Source organism: Suncus etruscus, chromosome 14 (genome assembly GCF_024139225.1).
Source record: "Suncus etruscus isolate mSunEtr1 chromosome 14, mSunEtr1.pri.cur, whole genome shotgun sequence".
Lineage (NCBI taxonomy): Eukaryota > Metazoa > Chordata > Mammalia > Eulipotyphla > Soricidae > Suncus > Suncus etruscus.
Window position 1 is genome coordinate 701,797 of NC_064861.1, and position 15,775 is coordinate 717,571.

A 15,775-nucleotide genomic window follows, 5' to 3' on the forward strand; every position below is an offset into this window, starting at 1 on the left:
TCGTCTCTGTTTTTTTTTTTTAAAGTAAGACATTATTTTAATAATCCCAAAGACAATAGCTTTAAGGGCCAGGAAGGACCAGCTCACAATATGAAGCTCACCACAAAGAGTAGTGAATCCTGTTAGGGAAATAACTATACTAACAGTTAACATGACAATGTTAACGAATGAGAGAAGTAGAATTCTTTCTTGAATACAGGCAGGTGTGGGGGAGGAGAGAGATCAGGGGCATTGGTGGTGGGAATGTTTCACTGGTGATTGGGTGGGGGTATTCTGTTTATGACTGAAACCAAACTAAAACCATGCTTATAATTAGGGTGCTTAAATAAAAACTTTATTAAAAAAAGAAAACAAAAAATTCTAAATAAATTAAATTTAGCCAAATTCAAAAAAATAAATAAATAAACATCACTAAAGATACTAAAGAAATTCAAAGGGTAATCAGAGACTACTTTGAGAAACTATGTGACAAAACAGGAGAACCTAGAAGAAATTAAAAATTCTTCGACTCATAATCTTCCACGGTTGAGTCACGATGATCTAGCATATCTAAACAGATCTATCACTATTGAGGAAATTAAAATGGTAATCAAAAGTCTTCCCAAAAGCAAAATCCCAGGATTCACCAATGAATTCTTTCAAACATTTTTAGAGGAACTACTACCAGTCTTTTCAGGCTGGCACATATCACCAAGAACAAGAACAATTAGTGCTGACCATAATGTGGGTCATTCATTGCTAGTGGGAATGCCATCTAGTTCAGCCTTTATGGAAAACAATATGAAGATTTCTCAAAAAAACTGGACATTGAGCTACCATATGATCCATATGATCTAGCTATATTCCTAGGGATATACCCTTGAAACACAAAAACACAATAAAAAAATTTCTTCTGCACACTTATATTCATTGCAGCATTATTTACAATAGCCAGAATCTGAAAGCAACCCAGATGCCCCTTCAACAAATGAATGGCTTAAGAAATTGTGGTACATATACTCAATGGGGTACTTCATTGTATTCTCCATAAGGAGAGATGAAGTCATGACATTTTCCTACACATGAATGGGCATAGAAACTATTAAGCTGAGTGAAATAAGTCAGAGGGATGCAGACACAGAATAGTCTCACTCATCTATGGGTTTTAAGAAAAAATGTAAAAGACATTATTGTAATAATACCCAGAGACAATAGAGATGAGGGCTGGAAGGACAGGCCCATGGTACGAAATTTACCACAAAGAGTGTTGAATTCAGTTAGATAAATAACGGCATTGACAACTATCATGACAATGGTAGTGAGTAAAAGAAATAGAATTCCTGTCTCGAATAAGGCAGGGTGGGGGGGAGGGTGGAGATGGGGGGGCATTGGTGGTGGAAAGGTTGCACTGGTGAAAGGAAGTGTTCTATTTTATAACTGATACCCAACTACAAACATGTTTGTAATCATGGTGCTAAATAAAGATATTATTTAAAAAAAAAAACTGGACATTGAGTTTCCATATGATCCAGCTATACCACTCCTGGGATATAACCTAGGACTACAAAAGTACAATATAATAATGTCCCCTGTTAATAGTTGCACTGTTTCCAATAGCTAGAATCTGGAAACAATCCAAATGCCTAGCAACAGATGAATGCTAAAGAAACAGGTACATCTACACAATGGAAAACTATGCAGTCGTTAAAAATAATAAGTCACGAAATTTGCCTATATGGAGTCTATTTTATTGAGTGAAATAATTCAGAGGAATAGAGGTAACAGAATAGTCTCACTCATCTGTGGGATTTAAGAAAATTAAAAGACAGTATAATAATAATACCCATAGACAATACCAATGAAGACTGGAAGGACCATCCCATGTTATGAAGCTTATCACAAAGAGTGGTAAGTGCAGTTAGAGAAATAACTACACTAACAACTTCCATGACAATGATAGAGAGAGAAATAAAATGCCTGTGTCGAAGACGGGGTGAGGGAGATAGGGTACATGCTGTTGGGAAAGTTGGCACTTGTGAAGGAGGATGTGCATTTTATGGCTGAAACCCAATTACAAATATATTTGTAACCACGGTTCTTAAATAAATTATTTACAGAAAAAAGAACTTAAGTGTACTAAATGATATGCCTAAAATAATTCACAGAACACATTTTATATTGTATGTATTTTTCTATAATTAAAATTTGTCTTTAATCTTTAATTTTAGGAATCAGCTGCTATCAATTATAGCAAAGTATAGAGTTTTGTAATAGTACTTTCACCAATGATATTACAAAAAGACAGTGATTTGATTGGGTCAAGAAATTATGATAGGAATAATTTTTATTATGAAGCTTATGAAAGTATTGATTGCATTTTCTCTGAGTTAATAATATAAAGTAATTAGGCCAAAAGTTAGAACGTATAAGAACAGATTACCATGTATTCAAAATTTCCTGTGCATTATTTTAACTAAAAACAATATTAATTAATCAATAAGTCTGCACCCACTACTGTTGTAGGCATTGCACCTCCGAGGTAGTCAGGGAAGACACCAAGGAGATTACTGCACACAGATAGGTAGCCAGGCCCTCTAAAGTTGATACTATCATTTCCTCCAGTACAGAAAGAGTTCCTGTTCCTTCAGTTCAGCACACAGAAATAATTGACTGCCCTTGGGGCTATGTTATTTACAAAGACATTTTAAAATGTCTTTGGTGCAAGACTCAAGTTGGGGAGCATAGAAACTCAGGGCATGTAAATAAACATTAGGTTTCTAGCCCTCAGCTCAAACTTGGGTGGAATCCTCCCTTCCTACTTTCTAAAAGTTTTGTATTTTTTTTGTTGACTGTATTCATGAGATTCTGAATATGTTTTTTGCTATATGCAACTCTACCATGTAACATTTCATAATATTCTATCAAAAAAGGCCATTGTGACATTATCTGTACAGATATCTTAATAGTTGGCATCTAGCCTCTCAAAACCTATTTGTAATTATATTCTGTTGAATTAATATAACCATCCTTGAAGATTTTCTAGGTGACTTATTTATATTACCACTTTTTTCCATTGTTTTTTCATAATCCTTGCGTGAAACTTAACAATTTATTTCCCTCAGAGTAATCTATTATCTTTTTCAAGTGGTAGAAGTAAATGTAAGATAATCTTGTGTATCACTTTCTAGATAATTAGGTTTATTCTACCTATATGGTCCATTTTATAGGAACAGTTCTGCAAAATAAAAGGCTACCTGGAGGAAGAACTAGACTATAGAAAACAAGCTCTTGATCAAGCATATATGGTAAGTACAAAACAAGTTTCCCAGTGTTTACAACTGTATACTGTGGAGTTACAACTGTATGCAACATGCCATGCATTGACTTGAATAAATCACAAAATGCAACTTTTAGGGAATTGTTTCAGTTCTAAATTTAGACCAAATATATCCCTCACTCTTTTGTATTCAAAAATAATTATATTTTGTTTTTAATAATGTAAAGATATGTATGTTATTAAAAGCTTAATATTAGACAGCTTGGGTTGCAACTTATATTTAAAAGAAATATTAATGTTAAACTGAATCCAAATGCTTGAAACTGTTGTATTTAATGATGGCTGTGTATTTTACTTTTTCCTCACAACAAGCTTGTAAGCAATGTGTATTATTATTTCTGTATTGCATATGAGGAGAGTGCAAGAACTCTGCCCAAGAGAGCAATTTCTAATCTGGGTGCTCACACTGTGGCCTTTTACTTTCATCTTTCAGCAAAGTAGTGATACTCTGTCAGCAAATGGAATGTGCCTGTGCCTCTCCCATAGATCATGTGGAAGAAAATCAGCTCTTCATTCCTCCATACCAAATTCATAATGCTACTAATACTGGCCTACAGTTGCCCTTGTTTTCATATGTCCATATGCATCCTTTGAACCAACCCAATAATTTCTTGGTAATGACTCAGAATTTGGTTTGGTTTGTTCTCTGCTTTAAATATTCCTAGCTTCGGGTCACTTAGTATGGGGGGAAAAACCTGAACTAGCCATTTTTATTCTGTCACTTGGAAACTTACAATGGAAGCTGACTTGCTGCACTCAGCCCAGACTGTACAGTCTCCCCAGCTACACCAAATGTGATCCCTGATTATAGAGCCAGAGGATATCCCTGAGGTTGTCTGAGTGTGGCCAAGCACTACCCCCCTCAAAAACAGTGTCCAAGATCTACTTAGTACAGGACAGGAGCTATGAAAGCATCCCTCACCAGCACCCTACTCACCTCTAGAACATCACACAGATATTGCTACAGATCTAGGCAAATTAAAGCATGCTTTTTGAAAGGGCTATAAAGAATGTTACATTATTTAAAATAATAGACACTGAATCTTCTGTTGTAACAAAACTGTGAATCATGAAGCATATCAATTTTTTAAAAATTCCAAAGGGGGGAAAGGTAAAAAAAAAGTATACTATAAAGGGATCTCCAAGCACAGATGTGTGCAGTTTGGAAGAGTAGTGATACGCTGTGCAAAAAGTATATCTGTAGTTTCAAGTATTATTTAAATGGAAACCTTTATAAATACTTACCGTATACACTCGAGTATAAGCCGAGGTGGAAAATGCAGCAGCTGCTGGTAAATTTCAAAAATAAAAATATATACCCAAAACAAATAGAATAACTGAGGAATCAGTAGGTTAAATGTTTTTCAATATTTATTGCTAAAGAAAAACTGTAAACTAGCAACTATAACTTTAAAACTTTAAATAAAGTGCACAAAGTCGTAGCTTAACAGGTACTCAAGCTAAATCACAAAGGTTAAAATCCTTCAAAGCTGGATTTCTCCTCATCCTCATCTATCTGTATGTCCAAACAGAGCTTCAGCTGTCTATGATGTGAGGGTCTCAGCATAGACATTGCCATCATCACTGAGTTGGCAGATATCATCATCACTGCTGTCGGTCTCATCCAAAGCGCAGAATATTGTGTGTTAACTAGTTGAGTGGCATCCAGTTCAGTTCAGCTGCGATTTGTGGACTGAGCTGAAGCGCCGCCCCTCGAGCAGACGGCAGAAGACGGCTGGAGACCACGCGCACCTAATCAGATAACCTGTGTGACCAGAATAGAAGCCGAGTTCAGGATTTTTGGCACAAATTTTGTGCTGGAAAAACTCGGCTTATACTCGAGTATACACGGTATTTCTAAAAATAGGGTACCTTGATAGATGTCATTAAATAGCTGAAATGCTATTAAATGAAAGGGTATAAAGTTATTCTCAATTATCTGAGAATGGAAGAATGTATTTAACAGAATCTTCCTGAAAGTGAGTTGTATATCAAATGGAAAATATTCCTTGTCAGAGAAGTAAAAATATTGAGTAAGTGGCCTTTACCGAAGCTTATCGAAAGAATTACCGAAAGGATAGTCAGGCTTGATAAGCTTTGCAATTTATTTCCCTACTCAGGATCTAGTATGGCTAAAGTCTGTCCTTTTCCATATTGCATGGTTGTGCATTCAGACTCCACACAGAAATGCCAAGTTCCAAAGTGGAACTTTTTCTAACTCTATTTGCTAGAGAATCCAGGAGCTAGAAGCTACTTTGTACAATGCTCTGCAGCAAGAGACTGTTATCAAGTTTGGTGAATTATTAAGTGAAAAGCAGCAAGAGGAGCTGAGAACTGCAGTAGAAAAGTTGCGGCGGCAGATGCTGAGGAAGAGCAGAGAGTATGACTGTCAGATTCTGCAGGAGAGAATGGAACTCTTACAGCAAGCACATCAGGTGAGGACGGAGCTATGGTGTCTGGATGGCTATGTTATTAAGACAATGAAATAGAGAGCCCAGGAAGCAGGATGGTGTCTGAAAATGGAGAAACGTAGGACATATGAATGTCACAACAGTAAATGTTGGAGTTATTTTTATAATGATTGAATCTAAAGAAATTGGCATTTCAGGCACATAGCATGATACTATTTTACAATTACTTTGGCATGAAATATCCTTTAGATATAAGGAGTTTATGGGTCAGAGAGATAGCAGGGAGATAGGGCGTTTGCCTTGCATGCAGAAGGACGGTGGTTCAAATCCTGGCATCCTATATGGTCCCTCGAGCCTGCCAGGAACTGTTTCTGAGTGCAGAGCCAGGAGTAACCTGAGTGCTGCCGAGTGTGACCCAATAATAATAATAATAATAATAATAATAATAATATTAATAATAATAATAAATTGGAGTTTGATGATAGATCCTTTTTTATGAAAAGCAGGAATACTGCTTTCTTCCTGTTACTCAACCCAATCCATAGTCTAGTCTGAGGGAGGACCTGGAACGAATTGGGGCCTTTTACTTTATTCCCAGAACAAACAGAAACCTGGAAGTTGCTATTTACTTACTGACATATTAAGTGACTGTGTGTTTGTTTCAGCTGATGTTTCGAATTGACCACAAGAAAATATTGAATTTTTGGAATCTTTAAAGCCTTTAATGATACATCTACACTACATCATTATGCATTGCTATAGGCATTCCTTTTGTCAGAAATATCTTCCACATAAAATATCTTTTGGTTTGCTTGTATATTTTTTGTTTTAGTTTGTTTTATTTTGGGATTATACATGGCCATGCTCAGAACTTACTCCAGCTTTGCACTCAAGGATCACTTCTGGTAGGATTTAGAAGACTGTATGTGGTGCCAGGAATGAAACCCAGATTGGCCAACTAAAACCTAAAACTATAAGGCAAGCTCCCTGCCCTCTCTGCCTTCATGAAATTTCTTAAGCTACAATAGCAATGTACTACAATATATCAGGCATTATTTTTATTATTGCTTTTGTTTCAATGAACAAGGTCAGAAATATTTTGTAAGGTTTTTTTTCTTGGGGGGGGGGTAACTCAGGGGTTAATCCTAGCTCTGCGCTCAGAAATTGCGCCTGGCAGGCACAGGGGACTATGTGGGATGCCAGGATTCCAACCATAGTCCCTCCTGGATCAGCTGCCTGCAAGGCAAAAACACCCTACTGCTGTGTTATCTCTTTGACCCAAAGCCAGAAATATTTTAATAGAAAAAATGTGAAGCTATATTTTATAAATGGCATCTTATATAAATGGCAAGCTGAAAAGTTTGTTCCATTAATCAGAGACATTAAGACACATAATTGTCTTAAACACACTAAGACAAACTAAGGTGAAAAATTGCAAAAATTTCTTGAATAATATAAAATATTTCCATTTTTTTTTTTTTTTTTGCTTTTTTTGAGGCCACACCTGGGAGTTGCTCAGGGACCACTCTTGGCAGGTTTGAGGAACTGTGTGGGATGTCAAGGCCTCATGCAAGGCACACACCCTACATTTTATAGTATTTTTCTGACCCTATTTCTCTTAAAGCAAGCATCTCAAAGAGACTGATGCAAACTAATTAGGATAGGGGGAAGAGATGTTCTTTCATTTCTAGTTATTAGAAAAATTCCTGTTTGACTTTTATAATAAAGGTATGCACATTACTATGTATTGCAACATAATTTAAAATAATGAGAAAATAGGGGCTGGAGAGGTAGTGCTAGAGGTAAGTGCCTTGCAAGCACTAGGCAGGGAAAGACTGTGGTTCGATCCCCCGGCGTCCCATAAGGTACCCCCCAAGCCAGGGGCAATTTCTGAGCACTTAGCCAGGAGTAGCCCCTGAGCATCAAATGGCTGTGGCCCAAAAATATCCCCAAAAATGAGAAAATAGAAAAAATTTCTATCATTAGACAGTTATTATTCTTTTTGTTTTGTTTTGTTTTGGTTTTGGTTTTTTGAGCCACACCCACTTGATGTTCAGGAGTTATTCCTGGCTAAGGGCTCAGAAATTCCCCCTGGCTTGCGGGGAGCATATGGGATGCCGGCGGATCAAACCATGGTCCTTCCTTGGCTAGCGCTTGCAAGGCAGACACCTTACCTCTAGAGCCAACTCTCTGGCCCCAGTTATTATTCTTTAAATAAAATATTCAACTGCACTTAAACTGAACTGTACCTATATATTAACATAGGTGTATAATACATCAAAAATCCTGGGGCCAGACAGATAGTATGGAGGTAAGGCGTTTGCCTTGCATACAGAGGGTCAGTGGTTCCAATCCCAGTATCCCAAATGGTCCCCCGAGCCTGCCAGGAGCGATTTTTTTAAATGTATTTTTTATTTAAACACCTTGATTACATACATGATTGTGTTTGGGTTTCAGGCATGTAAAGAACACCAACCATTACCAGTGCAACATTCCCATTGCCAATGTCCCAAGTCTCCCTGCTCCCCACCCAACCCCCGCCTGTACTCTAGACAGGCTTTCTATTTCCTTCATACGTTCTCATTATTAGGATAGTTCAAAATGTAGTTATTTCTCTAACTAAACTCATCCCTCTTTGTGGTGAGCTTCATGAGGTGAGCTGTAACTTCCAGCCCTTCTCTCTTTTGTGTCTGAAAATTAATATTGCAAGAATGTCTTTCATTTTTTTTAAAATCCATAGATGAGTGAGACCATTCTGCATTTTTTCTCTCTCTCTCTGACTTATTTCACTCAGCATAATAGATTCCATGTACATCCAAGTCTAGGAAAATTTCATGACTTCATCTCTCCTGACAGCTGCATAATATTCCACTGTGTATATGTACCACCGTTTCTTTACCATTCATCTGTTGAAGGGTATCTTGGCTGTTTCCAGAGTCTTGCTATGGTAAATAGTGCTGCAGTGAATATAGGTGTAAGGAAGGGATTTTTGTATTGTATTTTGTGTTCCTGGGGCATATTCCTAGGAGTGGTGTAGCTGGGTCGTATGGGAGCTCGATTTCCAGTTTTTGGAGGAATCTCTATATCGCTTTCCATAAAGATTGAACTAGACGGCATTCCCACCAGCAGTGGATAAGTGTTCCTTTCTCTCCACATCCCCGCCAACACTGCCTGTTCTCATTCTTTGTGATATGTGCCAATCTCAGGGGTGTGAGGTGGTACCTCATCGTTGTTTTGATTTGCATCTCCCTGATGATTAGTGATGTGGAACATTTTTTCATGTGTCTTTTGGCCATTTGTATTTCTTCTTTGTCCAAGTGTCTGTCCATTTCTTCTCCCCATTTTTTGATAGGATTAGATGTTTTTTTCTTCTAAAGTTCTGTCAGTGCCCTGTATATTTTAGATATTAGCCCTTTATCTGATGGATATTGGGTGAATACTTTCTCTCACATGGTGGTGGCTCTTCTATCCTGGGCACTATTTCTTTCGAGGTGCAGAAGCTTCTCAGCTTAATGTATTTCCATCTGTTTATCTCAGCTTCCACTTGTTTGGAAAGTGCAGTTTGCTCCTTGAAGATGCCTTTAGTCTCAATGTTATGGAGTGTTTTAGCTACGTGCTGTTCTATATATTTTATGGTTTCGGGTCTAATATCAAGGTCTTTAATCCATTTGGATTTTACCTTTGTACATGAGGTTAACTGGTGGTCTAAGATCAATTTTTTGCAAGTGGCTAGCCAGTTATACCAACACCACTTGTTGAAGAGGCTTTCTTTGCTCCATTTATGATTTATTGCTCCTTTATCAAAAATTAGGTGATTGTATATCTGTGGAACATTCTCAGAGTATTCAAGCCTATTCCTCTGATCTGATTTCCTGTCTTTATTCCAAAGCCAAGCTGTTTTGATAACTATCGCTTTGTAGTACAGTTTAAAGTTGGGGAAAGTAATTCCTCCCATATTCTTTTTCCCAATGATTGCTTTAGCTATTCTAGGGTGTCTATTGTTTTAAATGAATTTCAAAGGTGCCTGATCCACTTCTTTGAAGAATGTCATGGGTATATTTAGAGGGATCGCATTAAACCTGTACAATGCTTTGGGGAGTATTGCCATTTTAATGATGCTAATCCTGCCAATTCATGAGCAGGGTATGTGCTTCCATTTCCACATTCCTCTCGAATTTCTTGGAGCAGAGTTTTATAGTTTTCTTTGTATAGGTCCTTCAGATTTTTAGTCAAGTTGATTCCAAGATATTTGAGTTTGAGTGGCACTATTGTGAATGGGGTTGTGTTCTTAATGTCCATTTCCTCCTTATTACTATGGGTGTATAGAAAGGCCATTGATTTTTGTGTGTTAATTTTGTAGCCTGCCACCTTGCTATATGAGTCTATTGTTTCTACAAGCTTTTTGGTAGAGTCTTTAGGGTTTTCTAAGTAGAGTATCATGTCATCTGCAAACAGCGAGAGATTGACTTCTTCCTTTCTTATCTGGATTCCCTTGATATCTTTTTCTTGCCTAATTGCTATAGCAAGTATTTCCAGTGCTATGTTGAATAGGAGTGGTGAGAGAGGACAGCCTTGTCTTGTGCCAGAATTTAAGGGGAAACCTTTTAGTTTTTCTCCATTGAGGATAATTATTCAGAAAGGTTCCTTTCATTCCCATCTTGCTGAGAGTTTTGATCAAGAATGGGTGTTGGACCTTATCAAATGCTTTCTCTGCATCTATTTATATGATCATGTGATTTTTATTTTTCTTGTTGTTGATGTTGTATATTATGTTGATAGATTTACAGATGTTAAACCATCCTTGCATTCCTGGAATGAAACCTACTTGGTCATAGTGGATGATCTTCTTAATGAGGTACTGAATCCTATTTGCCAGGATTTTATTGAGGATCTTTGCATCTGTGTTCATCAGGGATATTAGTCTGTAATTTTCTTTTTTTGGTAGCATCTCTATCTGGTTTAAGTATCAAGGTGATGTTGGCTTCATAAAAGCTATTTGGAAGTGCTCCCATTTCTTCGATTTCAATAAAGAGTTTTCCCAGGATTGCTAGTAGTTCCTCTTGAAAGGTTTGAAAGAATTCATTAGTGAATCCATCTGGGCCTAGGCTTTTGTTTTTGGGTAGACATTTGATTACTGTCTTAATTTTCTCAGTAGTGTCGGGGTTGTTTAGATATGCTACATCCTCTTCATTCAACCGTGGTAGATTATAAGAGTCCAAGTATTTATCCATTTCTTCCAGGTTCTCATTTTTAGTTCTCAAAGTAGTTTCTGATTACCCTTTGAATCTCTGCCATATCAGTAGTGATCTCTCCTTTTTCATTTCTAATATGAGTTACCAAGTTTCTGTCTCTCTTTCCTTGTTAGTTTTGCCAGTGGTCTATCAATCTTGTTTATTTTTTCAAAGAACCAACTTCTGCTTTCAATGATCTTTCAGATTGTTTTTTGGGTTTCGACTTCATTGATTTCTGCTCTCAGCTTTGTTATTTCCTTCTGTCTCCCTATTTTTAGTTCCTTTTTTTTGAGCACTTTCTAATTCTATGAGTTGCGTCATCAAGCTATTCAAGTATGCCCCTTCTTTCTTGATATGTGCTTGCAAAGCTATAAATTTTCCTCTCAGTACCGCTTTTGCTGTGTCCCGTAGTTCTGATAGTTTGTGTCTCTATTCTCATTTTTTTCTAGGAAGGTTTTGATTTCCTCTTTGATTTCATCTCGGACCCACTGGTTATTCAGTATTAGGTTGTTTAACTTCCAGGTATTGAAGTTTTTCTTCTGTGTCCCTTTGTAGTTCACATATAATTTCAGGGCCTTGTGGTCAGTGAAGGTAGCCTGCAATATTTCTATCCTCTTGATATTATGGAGGTCTGTTTTATGTGCTAGCATGTAGTCTATCCTGGAGAATGTACCATGCACATTAGAGAAGATGTGTATCCAGATTTCTGGGGGTGGAGTGTCCTATATATATCTACTAGGCCTCTTTCTTCCATTTCTCTTTTCAGGTATAGTACATTCTTGTTGGATTTCAGTCTGGTTGACCTATCAAGTGTTGACAATGCCATATTGAGGTGTCCCACAATTATTGTATTGTTATTGATACTAGTTTTCAAATTTGTCAACAATTGTATTAAATGTTTTGCTGGCCCATCATTCGTGCATATATGTTTAGGAGAGTGATTTTTTCCTGTTGTACAAATCCCTTGATTAATACAAAATGTCCATCTTTGTGCCTTATAACTTTCCTGAGTATAAAGTTTGCATCATCTGATATTAGTGTGGCCACTCCAGCTTTTTTAAGGGTGTTGTTTGCTTGGATGATTTTCCTCCATCCTTTTATTTTGAATCTATGCTTGTTCTGACTATTCAGGTGCGTTTCTTGTAGGCAGCAAAGGTTGGGTTGAGTTTTTTTGATCCATTTAGCCACTCTCTGTCTCTTAACTGGTGCATTTAGTCCATTGACATTGAGAGAAAGAATTGTCATGGGATTTAGTGCCATTTTTCTATCAATGTTTGGTGTTTGTTGGTCAGTCTTGTCTTAAAGCAGGTCTTTCACTTTTTTTTTAAGACTGGTTTTGAGTCTGTAAAGGTTCTGAGCTGTTGTTTGTCTATGAAGCCATGTCTTCTTCCTTCAAAACTGAAAGTGAGTTTTTCTGGATGCAGTATTCTAGGTGAAGCATTTATTTCATTGAGTTTTGTCACTATGTCCCACCACTGCCTTCTGGCCTTGAGTGTTTCTTGTGACAGGTCTGCAGTAAATCTCAAGGATGTTCCCTTGAATGTAATTTCTTTTTTTGATCTTGCTGCATTCAGAATTCTGTCTCTATCTGTGGGGTTCATCATTGTGAATAGGACGTGTCTTGGGGTGTTTCTTCTGGGGTCTCTTTTAGTTGGTACTCTTTGGGCATGCAGGATTTGATCACATGTATTCTTTAGCTCTGGTAGTTTCTCTTTAATGATGTTCTTGACCGTTGATTCTTCCTGGGTCTCTGGTACTCCAATGATTCTTAAGTTGTTTCTGTTGAGCTTATCATAGACTTCTTTTTTCTACTGTTCCCATTCTTTGAGTAATTTTTCCATTGTTTGATCATTTGCTTTAAGACTTTTTTCCAATCTCTTCTGCTGTATGGAGTTGTTATTCATCTCATCTTCCAGTGTACTAATTGTATCCTCAGCTGCTATTAATTTGTGGGAAAATTCATCCATTTTTTTCTTCAGTTCATCTACTGAGTTTTTCAGACCTGTTATTTGACCTGAAATTTCAGTTTGGAGTTTTCTGATTTCTATCTTTATATTCTCTTGATTCTTATTAGTGTTCTCTTCTATACTTTCTTTGAGTTCTGTGAATATCTTCCATATTGCAACTCTAAACTCCTTATCTGAGAGACTGACTAGTTGGTTCGCCATGTTCAGGTCATCTGAGTTGCCATCTTTGTTCTCTATGTAAGGCGCTGGCCTGCATTGTTTCCCATTGTCACACTTGTATTGTGGTTTTTTCACGTGTTGTGGTTGTATTCATTGGCTAAATGATGTGCGCTGCCGCCAAGCAAAGCGGAGCAGCCGCGCTCCTCTGGCTCCTCCCTTTCTGGGCATATAAACTCACCTCCGGGGAAGGCTAGCCATCTGCAGATGAGCCACACACAGGATGAAATCAGACCTTGAAAGCAGCACAGCACAGAAGACAGACAGATAGGGGTGATGGCATCAGAGTTCCAGCAGAGTTCAGCAGCTTCACCTTTCTGGGCATGTAAACTCACCTCCAGGGAAGGCTAGCCATCCACAGATGAGCCATACACAGGCAGATAGGGGTGCTGGCATCAGAGTTCCAGCAGAGTTCAGCGGCTTCTTCTTTCTGAGCGTGTAAACTAACCTCCACCGAAGGCTAGCCGTCTGCAGATGAGCCACACACAGGATGAAATCCCAGGAACGATTTCTGAGCATAGAGCAGGAGTAATCCCTGAATGCTACAGGTGTGACCCCCCCCAAAAAAAATCCAATGTTAAGTAAAATACAGCTGCTTTATATTTTAGCATTTAATATATAATTATAAGATATATAATTTATCATTTAATCCACCATAATTAAATTTTAAAGAATGTATTGAAGTTCATAAAAAGCATACAATGTTCAAAGATATATATTACATTATAACAAATAAACATAAATTAAAATTTAAGATAGTCTATAGAAGTCTTTAGGGGCCAGAGAGATAGCATGAAGGTAAGGCATTTGCCTTGCATGCAGAAGGACAGTGGTTTGAATCCCGGCATCCCATATGGTCCTCAAGCCTGCCAGGAGTAATTTCTGAGCATAGAACCAGGAGTAACCCCTGAGCCCTGCCGGGTATGACCCAAAAACAAAAAAAAAGGAGAAATAATTAATGATGGATCAAAATTTTGGTATATTTTTTATGTTTGATTTTTTTTCTTTAATTTATCATTTTTTTTGGAATTTTTGCCAAATCATAATCTCCATGTTTTTTTAAGAATCACAAGAATTAACTACACTGAGAACTACCATAACCAAGTGAATGAATGAGGGAACTGGAAAGCCTGTCTAGAGTACAGGTGGGGGTGGAGGGAGATTTGGGACATTGGTGGTGAGAACATTGCACTGATGAAGGGGGGGTGTTCTTTTTTCTGACTGAAGCCTAATCACAATCATATTTTTAATCAAGATGTTTAAATAAAGATATATAAAAAGAAAGAATCACAAGAAAAGTTACTCTGAAATAGTGTTAGTGAAAATAAGTTTGTAAAGAAAGATTATCAAGACACACACAGAAATTAACATTTGTGTATGTCAGATTTAGCCAGTTTACTGTGATAATGAATAAATATTCTTATTTTATACATTCACAATGTAATTTACTTCTCATGTACTAATTCCAGAACACACTGATGTTTCTACATGATATTAAGTTTTTCACATTTACCACAACTCAAAGGCCACTAACCAACTAATCAAATCCAGAAGCAATGAGGTGGTAACTTTGCCCCTTTTACAGAGCAGGAATCTATAGCATGTCCAATAGACAGACTGCAGATACTTAAAAGGTTTAAAAAAATCAATTGCATCCCTAACAGATTCTAATGTAAAATCAATAAAAATAATGTTTAAATATACTATTAAGAAGATAATGAAAGGAATGGGGAAGAGAGATAAAAATAAGTAAATCAAGGACCAGAGCAATAGTACAAGCTGCTAGCTTTGCATGTGGCTGACCTGGGTGGGTTTGATCCTGGGCATCTTATATGGTCCTCCAAGTACAAACAGGTACAGGGCAAGAATAATATCTAAGCATTGCTGGGTATGGCCCCAAAATAAAAGCATAAAGTAAATAAAATATAGTAGCAGTGATTGTACACAAATAGAAAGAATACCATTTGTGAAACATGCAACAATCATGCACATATGGAAATATATTCATGTGATGTTTTCAACTGCTATCACTAATCTGTATGACTTCATGGAACATTCTGTTTTTCTTGGCATACAACTCTATTTAACTTAATGCCCACTGATGTTTCCTTTACACAGAGAATTCGTGACTTAGAAGATAAAACAGATATACAGAAAAGACAAATAAAGGACTTAGAAGAAAAGGTATGTGTTGAATTCATCGTTTGAATCTTTATTTTTGGTCATTAAATAATATCTCTTTCATTCAGTTTATTTCTATCCTTCTCAGTTACGAGTATGTGGATGCACTACTTTGAATGTAGATTTCCCCCCTTTTAGTTAAGCACCAGAATTCCAACAAAGATTCAGCAGTCATACCTACCCTAAAAATATTTGTCCTTTGTGTTGGTTCGTATTCTTTTATTCATCTTCACTTCCTTTTCAAAACTTCCTTCTAAATTTATTACTATACATTCTCTCTTGAAGTCCTTTTTGAGTACCTTTAATATATATATACATATATATATATATATCCATCATCATTATTCACTTTAAAATCTTTACTTCCTTATACTATAGTTTCACCTCTATAGTAAATTTATAAATTGAGATTAACACATTACAATTATACCCTTGTGCCATTTGCTCATATAA

General features: G+C 36.9%; 2 protein-coding genes across 3 annotated transcripts in view; one reads left to right on the forward strand and one right to left on the reverse strand.

The window, feature by feature from the left end:
• The window catches only part of JAKMIP2 (janus kinase and microtubule interacting protein 2), a 230,115-nt gene that overhangs the window by 205,350 nt on the left and 8,990 nt on the right, over positions 1-15,775 (forward strand). For both annotated transcript variants that reach the window (XM_049786880.1, XM_049786881.1), the window contains 3 exons: positions 3,207-3,284; positions 5,548-5,751; positions 15,260-15,325. In XM_049786880.1, coding sequence (XP_049642837.1) covers positions 3,207-3,284; positions 5,548-5,751; positions 15,260-15,325 — 348 coding nt within the window. The remainder of the gene's footprint in view (positions 1-3,206; positions 3,285-5,547; positions 5,752-15,259; positions 15,326-15,775) is intronic.
• The window catches only part of PPP3CA (protein phosphatase 3 catalytic subunit alpha), a 1,090,725-nt gene that overhangs the window by 86,290 nt on the left and 988,660 nt on the right, over positions 1-15,775 (reverse strand). The gene's annotated exons all lie outside the window — the stretch shown is intronic.